Here is a 20,576-nt window from a genome sequence, read left to right on the forward strand (position 1 = left end):
CCCATTTCCTCCTGATCCCCTACTCCTTCCCTATACAGCACGGTTATTCTTACCTTGCTGTCCTTTGGGACCTGGAGGTCCGGGAAGCCCTTTTATACCAGCAGGACCCTCAGGACCAGGCAACCCTGGCTCCCCTCTGATGACATCATAAGGACCTGGTGGTCCAGGGGGACCTGGAAGACCTGTGGGAATCAAGGAGGCCACTGATCAATTCCACATCAACACACAGGGCCAGAAATAGCTTGAGAAGAATTCAATATGAAACCCAATCTGAATAGAATATTTCTCAGATGGAAAATCATTATCAAAAAACACAACTAATCAGAACCTCATAAGTCATAGATGTAACTGCACACCTTTATTATTTTACCTAAAATCCTTAGTCCTCAAGACTGGAACAGACATTGGGTCATCAATGCAAACTGTCCACTGAATCTGGGAATCCCTGACAACCACCATTAGCCCTCACTTCAACACTGCCCATAGGGGAAGCTCACTCTCTCCCAGGCTCTCTCTTGTGACTTGGAGAGCTCCCACATTTGCAATTACAAAGTTTTTCTCATACTTATCCAAAATATGCCCCACTGTTCATTATAACCTCGGGTCTTAATTTTTAATGATGAATAAACATAACCCTTCTACTGCATGACAGGTCTTGAAATATGTGCAATAATATAGAGTTTGCAGAGGATCGTGAGGTTTGCCTCAACCTCCCTTCCCCAGCCAAACATCCCTAATTCTCTTACTCCTTCCACACACATTTCCTCATTTCTTTTTTCCCAACATGCCACTTCCCACTGCATTCCAGTTACTCATTCTCTCCCTTGAAACCTGGTTTAAAAAATTAAACACAGCTCTATAAATAAGGTCTGACCAGCAAAGACTCCAATGGGATGCATGGTGTAAACTACTTCCAAAATTATCCTGTTATTTTTTGAGAAAGATTTTTAAAAGTATTTAAATTTTTTAATTACAGTTGACATATTAGTTTCAGGTATACAACATAGTGATTAGATATTTAATATACCTAACAAAGTGAATACCCCAATAAATTTAGAACCCACCTGACACTACAGGATTATTATTAATTCTTCTTTAAATGCTTAGTAGTATTCCAGTAAAGCCATCTAATTTTGGCTTCCTAGTTGGGAGGGTTTTTTTTTAAGCTTTATTAAGAGATAATTGACAAATAAAATTGTAAGGTATTTAAACTACATAACATGATGATTTGACACATGTATAACTGTGAAAGGATTCCTCTTTCATGTTAATTAACACATCCATTACTCATTAACTCCTTTTCTTTGTGTGAGAATTTTTTAATCATTTTTTATTGTTATTCTATTACAGTTGTCTATCCCTTTGCCCTCCTCCACCCATCCCACCCCCCTGTTTCCACAGTCAATTCCCACCCTGGTGTCCATGTTCATGGGTCATTCATACATGTTCTTTGACTAGTCCCTTCCTCTTCTTTCCACCATTATCCCCTTCCCCCCAACCCTCAGTCACTATCAGTCTATGTTTTCATGCCTGTGGTTCTATTTAGTTCATTAGTTTATTTTGTGCATTAGATTCCTCTTATAGGTGAAATCATATGGCATTTGTCTTTCACCAACTGGCTTATTATCCTGTGTTTTTGGAGCCACTGCACGCTGTCAACTCCTAGTGCTGGGAAGCCAAGGAAAACCCTTTCCTATGAAGAACTCCTTGCTGTCCAACCAGAATTTATTCAGCCTATTCATGCAAGATTGACATTATTCCTATTACTTCAAGTCGCCAATTTCCAGTCTACCTTCAGAGCCTGTGATATTTTGTGAATCTTGAGTCTATAACACCCTCTTCATTTCATTGACCTCAGTCATAGGTTTCACAAACTTGACTTTAAAGGTAAGTCACTGGGAAAAACATCTATGAGATGACCCAATCCAATAAGCTACCAAGTAATTTGATTGATTAACCATTTTCTAATGATATTTGAGTCTTTTCACATAGGTATAACCAAACACTCTGATTCTGTGAGTTCAATGGCTTTCACATTTCCTTAGATCTGCATGGCACCTTCCAATACAGCACATTCTCTTACCTTTAGCTCCAGGGAAACCTTGGTCTCCTGGGTCTCCTTTAACTCCCTGAATGCCAGGGAGACCTTTCAGACCTGGGGGAAAGCAGAATATTGTCTTTGCACAGAATTCCAAAGATATACAAGGACATGTGTATGCATGTGCACACACATGCACATTTGTGTATATACATATACATGCATGTGCACATATATACATACACACACTCATAGTGAAATTTTCTAATTTAGGCTTGTAGAAGACAAGAGCGTTATTTCTGGTCAACTATGTACAACTTTTAATGAAACTCTTCTTTCTAGAACCCAAAAGTTACATTTCTAAACATACAACAAACTGTAAAGTGGCCACAACCAGTGGAGGGGCACATGATACTGTATTTTATCACAATCTGGTTCACACATGTCCCCAAATAGACCAATAAACACCTGCAGGCTAAGAATTTGTTTTAGTCACCCTTCATTCATACAGATCTGATTCAGCAGTAAAAATCACAGGCCTGAAAGCTTGCAGGCACCCTCTACATCTTTGTTTAAAACATTAATAAATTAATGAATGGCCAAAATCCATGACTTTTTATTGATATGCAAATAATTGAGATGTAAATGATCCACTGATTCTCTGTAGGAAAATCAAAATGTCTTTATTCAACCATTCACAGTATTGTACAAATTGGGCTGTCACATGGAAATGGCATTTTTAATTCAAAGAGAACAGACCTTGTTCTACAATTATCCTGGTTCTATGAGTATTGAAATGCCAGTAGTTAGGAAGCTCTGGTAACAGGTAAATGTGTCTTTAAGCAGCATCACCTTTACGGTCTTACCTTGAAAACCTGGAACTCCTGGAGGTCCCATATCACCCTTAGCACCTGTGATTCCTGGAGAGCCACCAATCCCCTGGACACACATACAGAACATCAGTTGTGAATCACTCAGGAGATGGACAATAAAACTCTCAAGTAACCAGTCACTGGAAAGCTGCAAAGTATCTTTGTGGATAAATGGTGTTTTGTAGTTTCCTAGATGATGCAGAAATACTGAAAAAACCTCTGTGCGTGTCTAAACAAGGTAATTGAATCAACTTGCTTCATTCACTGTGTCCCCTCTTCCTGTCCATCACTGTGGTAAGTTCCCAGACCAGATGCCAGTCTTCACTCTGCTGTCCCTGCCCCCATCACAATGGCATGAACAGTCAGAACCCCCTAAACATTTATCGAAGCAACATGTCAATCTAGCAACACCAAACTGCCTTCCTAGAAAAATGTCCTCTAAACACTCAAGCATAGTGATTTTTCTTTAGAATTAGCTTCATATCTTATCTGAAAAGTTATTTTAAATATGGAAAGATAAAAAATACTCAAGGAGAATTCTTTTATTTATAATATAGCAATATTCATTTATTTTAAAATATTATCTCATGTTCTAGCCAACTAAGTGCAGGTTTTCCTTTCTCTAGTTCCTTTTTCAATATATAAAAAATTGTATTATTTATTTCTTACATACATCTGTTACTTCGCTTTACCTTAAAGGTGCCACAACCAAAATAACACACAAGTATATAGAACTGACCCCTGGACACTGCAGGGGTTAGGGGACCAACCCCCAGCACAGTGGAAAATTCGTGTATAGCTTTTGACTCTCCAAAAACTTAACTACAGTATCCATGGGGAATTAGTTCCAGGACCCCCTGCAGATACAAAAATCCAAGTATGCTCAAGTTCCTTATATAAAATGGCATAGTAGAACAAGGCATACTGTTGGCTCTCCACATCTGTGAATTTCTAACTACATATTGAAAATACTGTTTTCAATCTGTAGTTGGTTGAATCTGTGAATGTAAAAGGACACAGGGGACTGCCCATATATTTATTGAAAAAAGAAAACACATACAAGTGGACCTGAGTTGCTCCAACCTATGTTGTTCAAGAGTCAACTATATACAGGCATATGTGTGTGTAAACACACACACACACACACACACACACACACATTTATATGGAAGTATAGAGAGAGACAGCCACTAGGAATTGGCAGTATATTTCTATGTTACTGAGGCTTGCTTTTTAAATCAGGTCTGTCAGTAGATTGTTAAACCCATGCATTGATCTGTGTTTTAGAGTAGTATAACATTTCCCTTTAATGGTTATTGTAAAACTAGATTGTAAAAAATGTTTAATAGTTGTCTACTGTGGGGCCAGTAAAGATGGCTGATGACTGGCAAGAGAAAAGCAACTGAGGATTTGGGATTGTAACATGTGTATACACAGACATATGCATATTATTTTGTGATTCTTTAAAAAAACAACCACCTACAAATGGATAACTTACAGGCATGCCTTGGAATCCAGGGTCTCCCTTGGGTCCTGGAACACCAGGAGTCCCTGGCCAGCCTGGGCTTCCTTTGTCACCTTTCAATCCATCAAGCCCAGGGAGCCCCGGAGGCCCCATTTGCCCCTGAGGTCCTAACAACAAAAAAGTCACACATTTGAAGTTAGAGGGTGATTTTATGTATGAGTCATTGGTCCATGGTTCTCATCACTGCCACCCAACTGTCCCCAGCCATACATACAATAACACCACATCTATTGTCACTCAACTATCCCCAACTATATACAGCAACACCATATCAAGCTGCATGAGCCCTGAAGAAATCAAGGCAGGTCCTGGGAGGATGAATATGATCTTCTCAATGGACAGAAAATGTTGACATAAACACTGCCATCTTGGTGTCCAAATGCCCTATGTTGCTGTGCTTAAAGGTAGCTGTGCTGCAGTACAGTCACCTTGCCTATGAGGTGGAGGTATGCCAGAATGTCACCTGGTTTAAAACAACCACCACAGGTGGCATTTGTGTCCCAGTCCTTTTCAACAACGTCCTCCCGCCTACTCTCTGGTTACTCTCACTTCTCCCCAATCACTTGTCATATATACTAAGTTCCTTAACAGATTAAGACACAAGAAAAGCACTGATCCAGTATAAACCGAACTATAAAAGCCCAATGGTTGAAAAAGTTTCAAGTTGCGATGAATGCTGCAAACTTCTTAAATAAAAACTCAATTGAGAATGTATGTATTTAAATATCTTTTACACTTGTGTATATTTGTGCCTACTCTTTCAGTCGCAGCTCTGACCCGGGTTAGACACACTTACCTGGCAGGCCAGGTTGTCCCTGTGGACCACGGTCTCCTTTGGGCCCCTCCACAGGGAGGCCTGGAATACCAGGCAATCCTGGCTGTCCTTGTGGCCCCGGAGGACCCATGAATCCTTGGTCTCCTTTGGCTCCAGGAATTCCTGGGCTCCCAGCTAATCCTGGGAAACCCACCTCACCCTTTGAACCTAAATAATAAAAAGAGATTGAGATCATAACAAACGAAGGGAAGAACAGAAACGCCAGTATACTGACTGAGAAAGAGGGGCTTCTAGAAGGCACAAGGAGATAAACTGAGCTAAGTGCCCTGTTCTCTCCTTTTTATTAAGTAACAATCCTACCATGGCCAGCCTACAGAAGGGTAAGCTTAGGATACAAGAGCCTGGCTATCAATCTTTTTACATTTTTTTTATTGCTGTTCAATTACAGTTGTCCTCATTTTCCCCACTTACTCTACCCACCTACCACATTCAATCCTCCCCCATCTCATTGTCTTTGTCCATGGGTCCTTTATACATATTTCTTGACTTGACCCTTCCCTTTCTTTCCCCATTATACCCTTCCCGCCTCCCTTCTGGTTACTGTCACTTCTTTATTTCCATGTCTCTGGTTTATTTTGCTCACTTGTTTGTTTTGTTGATTAGGTTCCACTTATAGGTGAGATCACATATCTGTCTTTCACCGCCTGGCTTATTTCTCTTAGCATAATACTTTCCAGTTCCATTCATGCTGTCCCAAAGGATAGCAGTTCCTTCTTTCTTTCTGATGCATAGTATTCCACTGTGTAAATGTACCATGGTTTTTTGATCCACTCATTGATTGATGGGCACTTGGTCTGTTTCCAGCACTTGGCTATTACAAATAACACCAAGTGCTGGACATTGAACATTGAACACTGGGGTGCATAGGTTCTTTTTAAAAATATATATATTTTATTGATTATGCTATTACAGTTGTCCCATTTTACCCCTTCACTCCCCACCACCCTACACACCCCTTCCCACCCACACTCCCCCCCTTTAGTTCACGTCCATGTGTCATAAGTTCTTTAGCTTCTAAATTTCCCATACTATTCTTGCCCCCCCATTTTCTACCTACCGTCTATGCTACTTATTCTCTGTGCCTTTCCCCCCTCTCTCCTCCTCCCACTCCTCTGTTGCTAATCTTCCATGTGATCTCCATTTCTGTGGTTCTGTTCTTGTTCTAGTTGTTTGCTTAGTTTGCTTTTGCTTTAGGTGCGGTTGTTAATAACTGTGAGTTTGCTGTCATTTTACTGTTCATATTTTTATCTTCTTTTTCTTAGATAAGTTCCTTTAACATTTCATATAATAAGGGCTTAGTGATGATGAACTCCTTTAACTTGGCCTTATCTGAGAAGCACTTTATCTGCCCTTCCATTCTAAATGAAAGCTTTGCTGAATAGAGCAATCTTGGATGTAGGTCCTTGCCTTTCATGACTTGGAATACTTTCCAGCCCCTTCTTGCTTGTAAGGTCTCTTTTGAGAAATCAGCTGAGAGTCTGATGGGAACTCCTTTGTAGGTGCCTGTCCCCTTATCTCTTGCTGCTTCTAGAATTCTCTCCTTCATTTTAATCTTGGGTAATGTAATTATGATGTGCCTTGGTGTGTTCTGTCTTAGGTCAAACTTCTTTGGGACTCTCTGAGCTTCTTGGACTTCCTGGAAGTCTATTTCCTTTGCCAAATTGGGGAAGTTCTCCTTTATTATTTGTTTAAATAACTTTTCCACTTGTTTCTCTTCCTCTTCTCCTTCTGGTACCCCTATAATTTGGATGTTGGAATGTTTAAAGATGTTCTGGAGGTTCCTAAGCCTCTCCTCATTTTTTTGAATTCTTATTTCTTCATTCTTTTCTGATTATATGTTTTTTTCTTCCTTCTGGTGATTTGAGACCCAGTTTTCTTTCCATCACTATTGGTTCCCTGTGCATTTTTCTTCATTTCACTTAGTGTACCCTTCATTTTTACATCTAATTTGTGACCAAATTCAGCCAATTCTGTGAGCATCCTGATCACCAGTGCTTTGAACTATGCATCTGATAGGTTGGCTATCTCTTCATCACTTAGTTGTATTTATTCTGGGGTTTTGATCTGTTCTTTTGTTTGGGTCATTTTTTTTTGTCTCGATGTGCCTGTTACATAGTGAGGGGCGGAGCCTTAGGTGTTCACCAGGGTGGGGCAACCCAGTTGCTGTGTTGTGATGCTGTATGTGGGAGTGGGGTCAAGGAGGGAACAATCTCGCTTGTTCCACTCTGTCTGAGATTTCAGTCCCCTCTGCCGCTTCCCACAAGCAAATTGGGCCCTTCTGGTACTGGTTCCCGGGTGGTGAGGTTGTGTATGTTCTAGGACCCTGTGGGTCTCTCCAACGAACTCTCCTGTGAGACTGGGAGGCTCTCCAGGCACCTCAAGCCCCACAAGTGTTTTTTTTTTAATATATTTTCTTTTCTCTGTATCTTTTTTTTAAAGATTTTATTTATTTATTTTTAGAGAGGGAAGGGAGGGAGAAAGAGAAAGACAGAAACATCAATGTGCAGTTGCTGGGGGCCGTGGCCTGCAACCCAGGTATGTGGCCTGACTAGGAATCGAACCTGCAACATTTTGGTTCACAGTCCACGCTCAATCCACTGAGCTACGCCAGCCAGGGCTTCCCCACAAGTGTTTTCAATCATGCTTTTAGGCTTTATTTCCCAGCACTGGGTCCCTGGGATACACGGTCTGTCTTGTAGCCCGTTTTCACCTGGTTTATCTGCGTGCGAATGTGTAACTGTGGACAGCCAGCTGCCTTGCACGCCTCACTGGGTCTGCTCGTTGCCTCCTCGTTGCCTGGGGTCTGCCACCAGGGTCTGTTAGCCACTGCTTTTTCCTGTCACGACCCCTCTCCACCAGCCGCCGACTCCGCCCCTCTTACTGGTCTGGATGAATGCTCGTCAGACTTTCACACAGTTCAATTCTCTGTCTGTTCTGGTTGTTTTTTTGTTTCTAAATTTTTGTTGTCCTGAATTTTGGTTGTGCGAGGAGGCACAGTGTGTCCACCTATACCTCCATCTTGGCTGGAAGTCCGCATAGGTTCTTTTGGATTGGTGTTTCAGGATTTGCACGGTATAATGCCAGCAGTGGAATTTCCAGGTCAAAAGGCAGTTCCATTTTTTGTTTTCTGAGGAAATTCCATACTGTTTTCCACAGTGGCTGCACCAGGCTTCATTCACAACAACAGCATACTAGGGTTCCCTTTTCTTCGCAACCTGGACAGCACTTGTTGTTTGTTGATTTGGTTATGATGGCCATTCTGACTGGTGTGAAGTGGTATCTCATTGTGGTTTTAATTTACATCTCTCTGATGGCTAGTGACATTGAGCATCCTTTCATATGTCTCAGAGAGGCCTCTGTATGTCCTCCTTGCACAAGTGTCTGTTCAGGTCCTTTGCCCATTGGAGCAGTCCTTTTAATTGGATTGTTTGTTTTCCTGGTGTAGAGTTGTGTGAGTTCTTTGTATATTTTGGAGATCAAACCCTTGTCCAAGGTATCATTGACAAATATATTTTTCCATACTGTTGGTTCCCTTTTCATTTTGCTGATGTTTTCTTTAGCTGGGCAGAAGCCTTTTAATTTGATGCAGTCCCATTTGTTTATCCTCTACATCCGTTGCTCTAAAAGACATATCAGTGAACATACTGCTGCATGGAATATATGAAATTTGCCTGCCTTTGTTCTTCTCTAGGACTTTTATGTCATGACTTATATTTAAGTCTTTTATCCACCTTGAATTTATGTTTGTGCATGGTATAAGTTGGTATCAAGTTTCATTTTTTTTTGCACGTAGCTGTCCCGCTCTCCCCAACACCATTTGTTGAAGAGGCTATTTTTACTCCATTTTATGCTTCTGCCCCTTTTGTAAAATGCTGATTGACCATAGAGACATGGGTTTATTTCTGGGTTCTCTATTTTATACCATTGACCTATGTGTCTGTTCTTATGCCAGCACCAGACTGTTTTGATTACCGTGGCCTTGTAATATAGTTTGATATCAGGTATTGTGATTCCCTTCTATTATGTTCTTCTTTCTCAAAATTGTTGAGGCTATTCAGGGTCGTTTATGGTTCCATATAAATTTTTGAAATGTTTGTTCTGTGTCTGTGAAATACATCATTGATATTTTAATAGGGATTGCGTTGAATCTATAAATTGCTCTGGGTAGTGTGGACATTTTAATGATGTTAATTCTTCCAATCCATGAGCATGGTACATGCTTCCATTTGTTTGTGTTTTCCTTAATTTCTTTTTTCAGTGTTGTGTAGTTTTTTGAGTATAGGCCTTTTACCTCCTTGGTTAGGTTTATTCCTAGGTACTTTATTTTTCTTGTTGCTACAGCAAATGGTATTTTTTCCTAATTTCTATTTCTGGTATTTCATTGTTGGTGTACAAAAATGCTTTAGATTTCTGAATGTTGACTTTGTATCCCATTGTTTTGCCAAAGTCCCTTATTAGTTCAAGTAGTTTTTCTGGTGGAGTCTATAGGGTTCCCTATGTACACTATCATGTCATCTGCAAACAATGATAGTTTTGCTTCCACCTTTCCAATTTGGATGACTTTTATTTTCTTTTCTTGTCTGATTGCTGTGGTTAGGACTTCCAATACTATGTTGAATAGAAGTGGTGAAAGTGGACACCCTTGTCTTGTTCCTGATCCTAGTGGGAAAGCTTTTAGTTTGTGACTGTTGGGTATAATGTTGGCTGTAGGTTTCTCATATATGGCCTTCATTATGTTGAATATACTCCCTCTACTCTCACTTTGCTGAGTGTTTACATCATAAATGGATACTATATCTTATCAAATGCTTTTTCCTCATCTATTGATATGATTATGTGACTTTTGTCTTTCCTTTTGTTTATGTGATATTTATTGACTTGAGAATAGTGTACCATCCTTGCATCCCTGGGATGAATCCACTTGATCATAGTGTATGATCTTTTTAATGTATTGCTGGATGTGGTTTGCCAATATTTTGTTGAGGATCTTAAGAGTATATGTGTATCAGCAATATTGGTCTGTAGTTTTCTTTCTTTGTTGTGTCTTTATCTAGTTTTGGGATTAGGATAATGCTGATCTCATAAAAAGAGTTTAGTATAGTTTGAGAAGGATAGAGTTAGTTCTTACTTAAATGTTCTGTAAAATCCTCCTGTGAAAATCATCCAGGCCAGGGCTTTTGTGCACTAGGAGTTTTTTTTATTACTGTTTCAATTTCACTAGCTGTTATTGGTCTGTTCAGGCTTTCTGCTTCTTCTTGATTCAGTTTTGGAAAATTATGTTTCTAGAAATGTTTCCATTTCACTCAGGTTTTCAAATTTCTTGGCATATAGTTGTTTGTAGTAATTTCTTACAAACTTTTGTATTTCTCTGGTGTCCACTGTAATTTCTCCTCTTTCATTTCTGATTTTATTTATTTGAGTCCTCTCTCTTTTCTGGATGAGTCTGGTTAAAGGCTTGTTGATTTTTTTATCTTTCCAAAGAACCAGCTCTTGCATTTATTGATCCTTAGAATTGTGTTTTCAGTCCCCATGTTGTTTAATTCTGCTCTTATCTTGATTATTCCCTTCCTTCTACTTGCTCTGGGCTTTGTTTGCTGTTGGTCCTCCAGTTCTTGTAGATGTAGGGTTTGGCTGTTTATTTGAAATGTTTTTTAGGTAGGCTTGTATTGCTATGAACTTCCCTCTCAGGACTGCCTTCATTGTGTCCCATGGGTTTTGGACTGTCCTGAGTTCATTTCCTTTTGTTTCCAAAAACTTTCTGATTTCTTCCTTGATCTCATTCTTAACCCATTCATTGTTTAATTGCATGCTACTCAGTCTCCATAATTATGAATGTTTTTGAGTTTTTTCCTTGAGGGTAGTTTGTAGTTTTAAGTCCTTGTGGCCTGAGAGAAAGCTTGATATGATTTCAATTTTCTTGAATTTGTTGAGATTTGTGTTGTGTCCTATCATGTGGGCTATCTTTGAAAATGCTCCATGTGCATTTGAAAAGAATATGTTTTTTGCTTCTTTGTGATGAAAGGTTCTATGTATAACAATTAAGTCCATTTGATCTAGTATATCATTCAGATCCACTACATCCTTGTTGATATTTTGTTTGGAAGATCTATCCATTGTTGACAGTGGGATGTTAAAATCCCTTAATATAAGTGTGCTGCTGCCTATATCTTTCTTGAAGTCCTCCAAGATTTTCTTTATACATTTGGGTACTCCTATGTTGGGTATATATATATATATATATGTTTATACTGTTTATGTCATCTTGACGAATTCTTCCCTAGAGTATTATGAAATGTCGTCTATGTCTTTTTATGGCCTTTGTTTAGAAGTCTGTTTTGTCTGATATATGTATTGCTACTCCACCTTTTTTTTTCCTGTACATTTGCTTGGAATATTTTTTTCAATCCCTTCACTTTCAGTCTGTGTAGGTCTTTTGTTCTGAGGTGGGTCTCTTGTAGGCAGCATATGTGCAGGTCATGTTTTCTTATCCATTCAGCTACCATATGTTTCTTATTGGGGCATTTAATCCATTTACATTTAAGGATATTATTGTTATTCATTGCCATTTTCCCTTTGTACCTGTGTTCCTCTCTCTCTCTCTCATGCTTTTTCTTCATCTTCTTACAGCAGTCCTTTTAGCATATCTCGCAATGCCAGTTTGGTGGAGGTGTATTCTTTTAGCCTTCTTTTGTCAATCTTGACTATAGTTCTTTATACTTTTTAAACAATGTGTTCTATGGCAAAGGCATTTGATTATATGCTTATATAAGCCTGTAAGCAATGGCATTGCTAAAATTAAAGGTTCATTCCACCAGTAGGGGAATGGATAAACAAACCACATTATATCCTCACCATAGAACACCAATCAGCAAGAAAAAAAATAGAACCATTGACATAAGCAACAACACAGATGAATCACAAACTAATTATTCTGTGTGAAAAAAAGTCAAACAAAAAGTAAAATACTGTAGGATTTCATTAATGTAAAATTCTAGAAAATGTAAGCTATAGTGCCAAAAAGCAGATGGATGGTTGGTTAGGGGCAGAAAGAAGCAGGAAGGGGGATGACAAAGCAGCACAGGAAACTTTTGGAGTAAAGAGTATGTTAACTATATTGAATGTGGTGATATTTTCATGAGTGCGTACATATATCAAGACATCAAACCGCACACTTCATATATGTGCATTTTATTATATGCCAATGGTAATAAAACTGTCTTAAAAAGTTTTTTTTAAGTAAGAGCTTTTAGGAAAAAAGGCCTGCATGTTTAATTTTAAACATATTACCCAGAACTTGCCAATAAAATACAAAAATTCTAGGGTTATTTCAAGATGATTAGAAAAAAGGGAGATAGGGTCATCACCTAAAATTACCAGAGAGCCCCTCCCTGACTTTCCCCCTGCCATTTCACAAGGCAATGAATCCAAACCACACATTGTATGGTGGTCTCTCATGGGCCAGTAGAACATGTCAGTTAGATTGTCTCAAACCCAGTATCTATCGTCCATGTCCAATTGCTTCATTGAAAGTGTTCACCCTGTTCTACAGGTACCATGTGCATAACTGATGAGTTGAAAAGGAAGGACAGAGAGGGAAGATGGCAGCTTTACTCTAGGCAGCGTTTTTCTCGGCTTCTGTGAAGAGGGGGGAAACTCTCAGATCGGTGGAGAAACAGAGCAAGGGGGCCAGGTTACCAAATCATTTTTGAAAGCAGGACATCAAAAATTATTGCACTCGCCAGAAAACCAGACAGTAAGGAGACGGCTACATGGCTACACGACAAAAGGGGCCCAGGGATCAGCGTGGGGTCTAGGGGTGTGCAGACCCCAGGCCCGCCCGGTGCTCTGGGTCCTGCCCCAGGGCGCCCGGGAGAGGGAAGTCGCTGCTCCCTCCCCCGAATACAGGGGGTGAGCAACTCCAGGGGAGAACGTGTTGCTAAAAGGAACAGATTGGCCAGTTGGACTGGGAAAAAATCACCCAGGGACTAAGATGGCCCACCCAGAGACCTGGGAGGAGTGAGGGACTATAGCCGACAAGACCAGGGGGAGCCTGGAAGGGTGCGTGCACCCCTAGCCTGGTAGAAGTGCAGAGCGGTGGAGGGTACAGAGCCCAGCCGCTCTCGGCTCGAGCCCCATAGGGAGGCCTGAATCGCGCGCTGCGATCCTGGGAGGGACGTGGCACTTGGTGCATTCCTACAGGGGTGGCTCAGAGATTTCCAGCCAGCCCGACCAGGGGAGCCGGGAAAGATGCCAATTCCCGGTCGGAGTGCGGTTCGGCGGGGAACGGAGCTGGAAACAGCTTGGCGCACACCATCAGGATGGCTGACTCTCGCATGCTTTGATACTGGAAGGGTCGTGGGGAGATGCTTAGGGTGATCCTAGACCCCGAATCTCAAGAGTTTGGGGGAGGGGTGCACCCTTTTACAATCCCCAGGGAGGGCGCAGTGAATCCCAAAACGTCGCAGGTGCCTCCTGAGAGCATAGAGCTGGAAACCTGCAGGACCCCAGAGTCCGGAAGAACGTGTGAGTGAGACCCAAAGAGCCAGTGTGTTCAGGAGCGCCCAGGCTTCCTGAAACACCAGCTGAGGTCTGGCTAGGAGAGAGAGAAGCATTTCAATGGTCTCTCAGCCAGCTGAAGCCAGCAAGATCAGAAAAACTGGTCTGGCCAGTTAGAAACCAACAAGAGGTTTTTTGTTTTGTTTTGTTTCGTGTGTGTGTGTTTTTTTTGTTTGTTTGTTTTGTTTTTGTTTTTTCCCTTTTCTTTTTTTTTTTGTTTCGTTTTTGTTTTTTGTTTTCTGTTTTTGTTTGTTTTTGGTTTTGTTTGGTTTTGTTTGGTTTCTTTGGCTATTGTTGGTTGATTGATTTTATCTTGTGTTTTATGTGACATTTTATTTTTCAATTCTTATTATTTTTATCTCGCAATCCCTTATGTTTCTCTTCCATTCTTCCTAATATTATTCTTTCCACTCCAAATTTATCTCTCCTGCACTACATCTTCTGCTTTTCTTTCTTTTTTTTTCTTTTTTTTAATCTTGCAAGTTACTGTAAATTTTGTATTATCTTTTTCTCACTCTTCCAACATTTTTTATTTTAATAATATTTTGGTATTCTTTTTCTTTCTGTATAATTTTCTTTGCTTTGCTAGTTATACTGTCAGTTGATAGGTTCCCCCTGGTATCTCAGTCACAAGGTGTTGATAAGTTACTATCCTTCATCTGTGTTCCTTTAATACACCTCTCAAGGTTCTATACTCTTTATTCTTGTTATCTAGACCTCATCGATTCTGCCACAAGACTGCCACTTTACTATTACTACTAGTAAGACCTAGTCTATACAATTGTAAATGCTTCTCAACACCCCTACCTGATCTCAGCCCACTTTCCAATTTTCTGAACTATACTGTTGTGGGGGTTGTCTCTATTCTTTTACTCACGACTCCTATATACTAATCTTTAGTCCAATCCTACCTTAGAATCTAACCTCCCACAGCCTCACAGCTTTCTAGATCCAACTAACAATCCTCTCGTCCCCAATAAGAGTCTTACCTTCTTTCCACCCTTTCTAAAACGTGGATAGTGGGGTGGAGGATCATGGTTAACACTATAAGGAGCCAAAGGATAACCCTTCTCTTCTCTACTGGCTGCTATAGTAAATATCATAGTATACTGTCTTGCTGTATTAAACCATTTTGCCTTACTCTTCCAACTGATCACAAAAAAGAATAGGGGGAAGCTGTGAGCACCAGGATACAGGAAGGAGATTGCACCACTGAATCTCACACATATTCTACCACAGAAGTTCACACCATAATTAAAGGGAATTAGAACAGATCAAATTAACAAACAAGAAGAAAAAAGAAGAAACCCACGAACAATGAGAAAACAAAGAAACAACCCCCAATTGAAGGAAAATGAGGAAACCTCAGGAAAAATTCTAAATGAAATAGAGGCAACTCAACTATCAGATAGTGAGTTCAAAACAATGATGACCAGGAAGTTCAATGAACTCACAATGAGCTTTCAGAAATTAGAGGGAAACTACATCAATCTCACTGAGAACTATATAAACATGAAAAAGGAAATAGAAACTCTCAACAAAGGTCAAGAGGAAATGAAGAATACAATTTCTGAACTGAAGAACACAGCAGAAGGAATGAAAAGCAGGCTTGATGAAGCAGAAGATCGGATTAGCGAGCTGGAGGACAAAGTAGAAAACAGCATCCAGAAAGAGCAAGAAAAGGAAAAGAGGCTCAGAAAGAATGAAGAGGGATTAAGAGAAATGCAAGACAATATGAAACGTAATAATATCCGTATAATAGGGATACCAGAAGGAGAAGAAGAAAAGCAAGGGATCAAAAACCTAGTTGAACAAGTAATGAAGGAGAACTTCCCTAATTTGATGAGAGAAAAAGTCACACAAATCCAGGAAACACAGAGAGCCCCAATCAAGAGGAACCCAAAGAGACCCACCCCAAGGCACATCATAATTAAAATGACAAAATTTCAAGACAAAGAGAGAATCTTAATGGCAGGAAGGGAGAAAAAGGAAGTAACATACAAAGGAACCCCAATAAGGCTAACAGCTGACTTCTCAATGGAAACACTTCAAGCCAGAAGAGAATGGCAAGAAATACTCCAGGTAATGAGAACCAGAGGGCTGCAACCAAGGCTACTATATCCAACAAGGCTCTCAATCAAGAGAGAAGGCCAAATAAGAAGCTTCCCAGACAAAAGAAGTCTAAAAGAATACACCTCGACCAAACCAGCTCTGCAAGAGATTCTAAAAGGACTGCTTTAAGGAAGGGAGGGAAGGGAGAGAGAGAGAGAGAGAGAAACACACGTACATAAAAGACAATGAATAAGTACCTATCAATAATAACCTTAAATGTAAATGGATTAAATGCTCTAATCAAAAGACATAGAATAGCTGATTGGATAAGAAAAAATGACCCACATATCTGCTGTCTACAAGAGACCCACCTCAGGATAAAAGACCTACACAGGCTGAAAGTGAAGGGCTGGAAATAAATCTTCCAAGCAAATGGAAAGGAAAAAAAAGCCGGGGTAGCAATACTCATATCAGACAAAATAGATTTCCAAAAAAAGTCCATAAAGAGAGACCCAGAAGGTCACTTCATAATACTCAAGGGAAGAATACATCAAGAAGACATAAATATTGTAAATATATATGCACCCAACATAGGAGCGCCGAAATACATAAAGAAAATCTTAGAGGACTTCAAGAAAGATATGGACAGCAACACAATTATAGTGGGAGATTTTAACACCCCACTATCAAAAATGGACAGATCGTCTAAACAAAATATCAACAAAGATATTGTGGCACTGAAAATGGACTTTACTGATATATACAGAGCCCTCAATCCAAAAGAAGCTAAATATACATTCTTTTCAAATGTACATAGAACATTCTCAAAGATAGACCACATGATAGGACACAAAACAAGCCTCAAGAATTTCAAGAAAATTGAAATCATACCAAGCATTTTCTCAGACTACAAGGGACTGAAGCTAGAAACCAATCCCAAGGAAAAAAACAAAAAACACTCAAAATCATGGAGATTAAATAGCATGCTATTAAACCATGAATGGGTCAAGAATGACATTAGGGAAGAAATCAAAAGGTTTCTGGAAACAAATGAAAACGAACTCACAACAACCCAAAACTTATGGGACACAGCCAAGGCAGTCCTAAGAGGGAAGTTCATAGCGATACAGGCCTACCTAAAAAGGTTAGAAACATTCCAAACAAACAACCTAACCCTACGTCTACAAGAACTTGAGGAACAACAACAAAGGCAGCCCAGAGCAAGCAGAAGGAAGGAAATAACCAAGATTAGAGCAGAATTAAATGACATGGAGACTAAAAGCACAATTCTAAAGATCAATGAATCCAAGAGCTGACTCTTTGAAAAATTGACAAGCCTTTCAGCAGACTCAAGAAAAAAAGAGAGAAGACCCAAATAAACACAATCAGAAATGAAAGAGGAGAGATTACAACAGATACCACAGAAATACAAAGGATTGTAAGAAATTACTACAAAGAGCTGTATGCCAAGAAATTTGAAAACCTAGGTGAAATGGACAACTTTCTAGAAAAATATAATCTTCCAAAGCTCAATGAAAAAGAAGCAGAAAGCCTGAACAGACCAATAACAACAAAAGAAATTGAAGCAATAATCAAAAAACTCCCAACACACAAAAGCCCGGGACCAGATCGTTTCACAGGAGAATTCTACAAAGCATTTAAGGAAGAACTAACCCCTATCCTTCACAGACTATTCCAAAAAATCCAAAAAGATGGGAGTCTCCCAAACTCTTTTTATGAGGCCAACATCATCCTAATCCCAAAACCAGATAAAGACACAACAAAGAAAGAAAACTTCAGGCCAATATCACTGATGAACATTGACGCTAAAATCCTCAACAAAATACTGGCAAACCACATCCAACAATACATTAAAAAGATCATACACCATGACCAAGTGGGATTCATTCCAGGGATGCAAGGATGGTTCAATATTCGCAAATCAGTAAATGTAATACATCACATAAACAAAAGCAAAGACAAAAACCACATGATTATATCAATTGATGCAGAAAAAGCATTTGATAAGGTACAGCACCCATTCATGATAAAAGCACTCGGCAAAATGGGAATAGAGGGAGCATTCCTCAACATAATAAAGGCCATATATGAGCCAACATCATACTCAGCCAACATCATACTCAATGGCCAAAAATTAAAATCTTTTCCACTAAGATCAGGAACAAGACAAGGCTGTCCACTTTCACCACTTCTATTCAATATAGTACTGGAAGTTTTAGCCACAGCAATCAGACAAGAAAAAGAAATAAAAGGCATTCAAATCGGAAAGGAGGAAACAAAATTGTCACTGTTTGCAGATGACATGATAGTATACATAGAAAATCCTATAGACCCTACCAAAAAACTGCTTGACCTAATCAATGAATTTGGCAAAACAGCGGGATACAAAGTCAATATCCAGAAATCAAAGGCATTTCTGTACACCAACAATGAAACAGCAGAAACAGAGATCAAGGAAAACATCCCATTTGAAATAGCAAAAAGAAAAATAAAATATCTAGGAATAAACCTAACCAAAGAGGTAAAAGACCTGTATTCAGAAAACTACACAACACTGAAGAAAGAAATCAAGGAAGACATAAACAAATGGAAACATATACCATGTTCATGGATTGGAAGAATTAATATCATCAAAATGTCCATACTACCAAAAGCAATTTACACATTCAATGCAATACCTATTAAAGTACCAATGGCATATTTCACAGACATAGAACAAACACTTCAGAAATTTATATGGAATTATAAACGACCCCGAATAGCTGCTGCAATTTTGAGAAAGAAGAGTAAAGTAGGAGGGATCACAATACCTGACACTAAACTATACTACAAGGCCACTGTAATCAAAACAGCCTGGTACTGGCATAAAAACAGGCACATAGACCAATGGAACAGAACAGAGAGCCCAGAAATAACCCCAAGTCTCTATGGTCAATTAATACTTGACAAAGGAGGCAGCAACATTAAATGGAATAAAAATAGCCTCTTCAACAAATGGTGTTGGGAGAACTGGACAGCCACGTGCAAAAAAATGAAACTTGAGCACCAACTTACACCATATACAAAAATAAATTCAAGGTGGATAAAAGACTTAAATATAAAACGTGACACCATCAAGGTCCTAGAGGAGAACGTAGGTAGGAAAATCTCAGATATTTCACGAAGAAACTTTTTTACTGACTTGTCCCCTAGATCAAGGGACATAAAGGAAAGAATAAACAAATGGGACCTCATCAAAATTAAAAGCTTCTGCACAGCTAAAGAAAACAGTATCAAAATTAAAAGAGAACCAACTGTATGGGAAAACATATTTGCCAATGATACCTCAGACAAGGGTTTAATCTCCAAAATATATAAAGAACTTACAAGACTCCACTCTAAGAAGACAAGGAACCCAATTAAAAAGTGGGCAAAGGACTTGAACAGACACTTCTCCAAGGAGGACATACAGAAAATCCAAAGACACGTGAAACGATGTTCAATATCACTAGCTATCAGAGAGATGCAAATTAAAACCACAATGAGATACCACTTCACACCAGTCAGAATGGCCATCATAAACAAAGCAACAAATAACAAGTGTTGGAGAGGTTGTGGAGAAAAGGGATCCCTAGTGCACTGTTGGTGGGACTGCAGACTGGTGCAACCACAATGGAAAGCAGTATGGAACTTCCTCAGAAAACTAAAAATGGATCTGCCTTTTGACCCAGCAATTCCACTGCTGGGACTCTATCCTAAGAATTCTAAAACACCAATTCAAAAGAACCTATGCATCCCAATGTTCATAGCAGCACAATTTACAATAGCTAGATGCTGGAAGCAACCAAGATGCCCATCAGTAAATGAATGGATCAGAAAACTATGGTACATTTACACAATGGAATTCTATGCAGCAGAAAGAAAGAAGGAGCTCCTACCCTTTGCAACAGCATGGATGGAGCTGGAAAACATTATGCTTAGCGAAACAAGCCAGTCAGTGAAAGACAAATACCATATGATCTCACCTTTAACAGGAACCTAAATAACAAAACAAAGAAACAAGCAAAATATAACCAAAATCACTGAAATAGAGGACAGGCTGATGGTGACCGGAGGGGAGAGAAGAGGGAATTTAAGGGGACAGTGGGAAGGGTTCACAGGAACAAACTTAAAGGACACATGGTCATAAGCTAAGGGGAGGGTGGTAATGGGAGGGAAGTGGGGAGGGTGGGAGGGGGGGACTGGATTGGGAGTAAAAAGGAGAAAACTATATATGAACAATGATTAAAATAAAAAATAAATAAATAAAAAATAAATTAAAAAAGAAAAGGAAGAACGCATTTAGCAAATGTTACCTTTCTCTCCTTTGGACCCTGGAAACCCTGGGAATCCTCTCGCGGGTACACCTGTAAAATGAGAGTGAGAAGCAGTGTTTGTCTTTTCAGTTGATCTGCAGGTACAGTACAAAGCAGTACTAACTCTTCGTACCGACACCCTATGCCATTTGCAAAACATGAAAATTAGTTAATTGCACCTCGGGAGTAAAATTATATTCTTATAGTTGTCCTAAGATACCCTTGACTGGATATATATAATTTAGTACCTTTTTCCTAAGTACCTTTCAGCTCAGAGCCATTATGGCATTTAGCAGAAATAATCTGTACAAATGAGAACCTATTTCCTACTACCGTCTGGAGA

General features: G+C 39.5%; 1 protein-coding gene across 1 annotated transcript in view; it reads right to left on the reverse strand.

Moving 5' to 3' along the window:
• COL4A1 (collagen type IV alpha 1 chain) overlaps window positions 1-20,576 on the reverse strand; it is a 164,000-nt gene that overhangs the window by 13,026 nt on the left and 130,398 nt on the right. Inside the window, 6 exon segments of the mRNA XM_028526657.2 lie at window positions 54-182; window positions 2,084-2,155; window positions 2,905-2,977; window positions 4,409-4,542; window positions 5,232-5,417; window positions 20,234-20,284. Of these exon segments, the coding sequence (XP_028382458.1) occupies window positions 54-182; window positions 2,084-2,155; window positions 2,905-2,977; window positions 4,409-4,542; window positions 5,232-5,417; window positions 20,234-20,284 (645 nt within the window).

Source organism: Phyllostomus discolor, chromosome 11 (assembly GCF_004126475.2).
Source record: "Phyllostomus discolor isolate MPI-MPIP mPhyDis1 chromosome 11, mPhyDis1.pri.v3, whole genome shotgun sequence".
In the NCBI taxonomy this organism is placed as follows: domain Eukaryota; kingdom Metazoa; phylum Chordata; class Mammalia; order Chiroptera; family Phyllostomidae; genus Phyllostomus; species Phyllostomus discolor.